Raw genomic sequence first — 2,822 nt, 5'->3', positions numbered from 1 at the left:
AAACTCCTCTGAAGCATTACTTTCTTTCCAGTCTCCACTCCTACCCTAGGACAAGTCTATATTCTGAGCATACGAGGCAATATGGTAAAACAGTACTTAAAAAGCTTTTACTTTAACTCTTCTCGGCCAATGCTTTTCCTTATGTTCAGATTACTAAAAACTTGTCTAAAAATATGCAAAACAAAACGAAACAGATCTCTCCTTATAGACAAAACAGTTAGAAATTTGGCTTCTTTATTGATGTTGAGTGATTTGGCTTTAAAAACATAACAAACAGTTTCAATTAAGTTGAGATGCAGATTAATTTTTTTCTTCTAGCTCTCCAGTGTTCCTGGGAGTCAGCTTCCACGGGAGATGGCACACACAGGCTTGAGAGTCTCCCTCAGGAAATATTAATATAAGCAAAGCAAGAAAGAGATTTGTTTTTTAACTACATAAAAATCATCTGAACTTAACTAATTAGTGTACTTTTTAAAAAAAATATCTATGACAAAAGCATATCCTGTTAGGTGCCTCATATTAAAAAAAGCTGAGAAACAACTCAAAAGGAGACGATGGCCCTACAGCTCTTGCTATAAAAGAGTTGCCAGTCTGACATGAATGTCTAGAAAGAACGATGGGAGTTAAAAGGTCCTCCCTGAGTTCAAGAGAACTTTCCAGAAGGAGGTGGAGGGCCAAGAAATCCACCCGCCTGCTTGGTGGCAGCTCGTGAAGGGGCAAGGCCAAGAATCTTCTGAATGTTCTGTGAAGAAAACAAAAATTGAGGTTTAACATGAAATATAATGAGGTATTTTTATATAGATCTTAGGCAAGGAGAATGCATGCAAATTAAAAAGTACTGTTATGACTTACAAAGAGTAAGGTTATTATTATGTTATTATTTAAAAGCTCTACCATGGAATAAAAATCACAGACCAGTAGAAAGAAGCCCTTTTTACCTAATAGGCCCTAACCAAAGAAGCTTATTCTTTTAAGTGGAACGTCCAAAAAGCTTTGTTTGGTTTTTGTAATACAGGCATTCTTGGACTCATAACCTGAAAGCACAGGCGTGTGCCACCACACCTAGCTATTTTTTAATTTTTGTGATGCTAGAGTTGAACCCAGGGCCTTGCACATCCTAGGCAAATGCTCCACCACTGAGCTACACCGCCAGCCTCCAGTCAATCTTTTATTTTTACCAGAAAGCCTACAGAGTATATTCATCAGTTATTTCTCTTATCAGGGCTTGTTCTTTGAAGGTGGGTCTTCTGCCTAGATTTAGTCATAACTGTGCTGTTTATAACTCTCAGCCTCAATGCATGTAAAGTGGTGAAAGATTCGAGACTTGCAAAGCAATAGGGATCCAGGATTTTACAGTTTTTGTTTGTTTTCTGAAATAAGGTCTCACTACACAGTTCAGGCTGGTCTTGAACTCACCATGTAGCCTCCAATGATGATCCTCCTGCCTCAGCCTCCCGAGTGCTGGGATTATAGGCCTGTGCCACCATATTCAGCCTGAGAATTTCACTGATTTTTAACAGCCCCCCGACACTTTTTCTTTACCTTATCTGTGTCCCCTCTCCCCCACTCAAATTGAACCCAGGGCCTTCATACTGAGTGACATTCCCAGCCTGTTTATCTTTTATTTTGAAAAAAGGTCTTGGTTAGTCACTAAATTGCTCAGGCTGGGCTCGCACTTGTGACCCTCCTGCCTCAGCTCCCAGAGTACCAGAATTATAGGTGTGCACTTCCATGTCTGGCTCTACCTAAATTATCTAATCTATCCTAACAAGATATATTTTTTAGGAAGTCATGTTTCAGTTAAATTGTTTAGCTTTTCAAATCTTAGTTCTCATTAAAACAACTATTTTTATACTCTGACTTCACTGGCTAATATAACATTTAATTTAATTATATAAATACCATATCAAGAAAACCAGTATAAACAGGTTTTGGATAAACACCACTGACTTCCAGAAGGCAGTGACTTAAACTAGCAGGAGCAGACAGCGTGGGTGTACTAACGAGCACTCCTAACCGACGGGACCAGGTGGTGGGTTCAGTGATGGAGGGGGCTGTGAACGTGCAAAGGTTAAGTGAAGGCTGGATGTTAAAAGTTTATACCACAGTTTAGAAGAAAAACCTCAAGAGATATCTAATTACTCTTGCTCAGTTCTTTCACTTTATATTTGAGAAAACTAAGAAAAGATGTGATGGTTTGTCCAAAATTACAAAGCTAAATTAAGAGAAGTAGAATTTAAATGAACGTGTTTTGATTCTTAATCTAGTGGATTCTCTTCCACAATGCCTCCTACATTAAAGTACTAGGCTTTAGAACACACTTCATCCTTTGGTTGGAAAGTGTGCACACAATGAACCAGTCACTCAGCGTCACTAAACGGTTGGTGGGTGCACAACTACTATCCCAGCACCCTGGAGGCTGAGGAAGGAGGATCAAAAACAAAAATAAGTTCAAGCCCAGCATGGGCAACTTCATAATTTAGTGAGGCTCTGTTTCAAAATGAAAAAATAAAAAGAGCTGAGGGTACATTTCAGTGTGGAGTCCCTGGGTTGTATCTAATACTACCACCAAAAAAAAAAATTTATTGAGTACCCACTGGTTATAAGACATTCTGAGAAAAGCCAGACCTAAGCTTCTTTGGAAGCTTATGCTCCCTCTGTCCTTTGTCATGAAAAATGACGACCACTGCAGACAAGAGTGTATAGATTTCTGAGCCAGGGATTTAGCCAGCGGGTTGTTCTGCTGCCTGCTTTGCAAGCACAAGGTTCCAAGCTAAATCTCTGGTACCACAAAAAAAAAAAAAAAAAAAAAAAAAAAAAAA

General features: G+C 38.9%; 1 protein-coding gene across 1 annotated transcript in view; it reads right to left on the bottom strand.

The window, feature by feature from the left end:
• Positions 1–204: 204 nt before the first annotated feature.
• Tmco1 (transmembrane and coiled-coil domains 1) overlaps positions 205–2,822 on the bottom strand; it is a 41,606-nt gene continuing 38,988 nt past the window's right edge. Inside the window, exon 7 of the mRNA XM_010633928.3 lies at positions 205–742. Within this exon, the coding sequence (XP_010632230.1) occupies positions 644–742 (99 nt within the window). The 3' untranslated portion in view covers positions 205–643. The remainder of the gene's footprint in view (positions 743–2,822) is intronic.

The sequence above is a fragment of the Fukomys damarensis genome, unplaced genomic scaffold (genome assembly GCF_012274545.1).
Source record: "Fukomys damarensis isolate Sample0158 unplaced genomic scaffold, DMR_v1.0_HiC HiC_scaffold_19, whole genome shotgun sequence".
NCBI lineage: Eukaryota > Metazoa > Chordata > Mammalia > Rodentia > Bathyergidae > Fukomys > Fukomys damarensis.
This window is presented reverse-complemented; position numbering and strand designations above follow the sequence as displayed.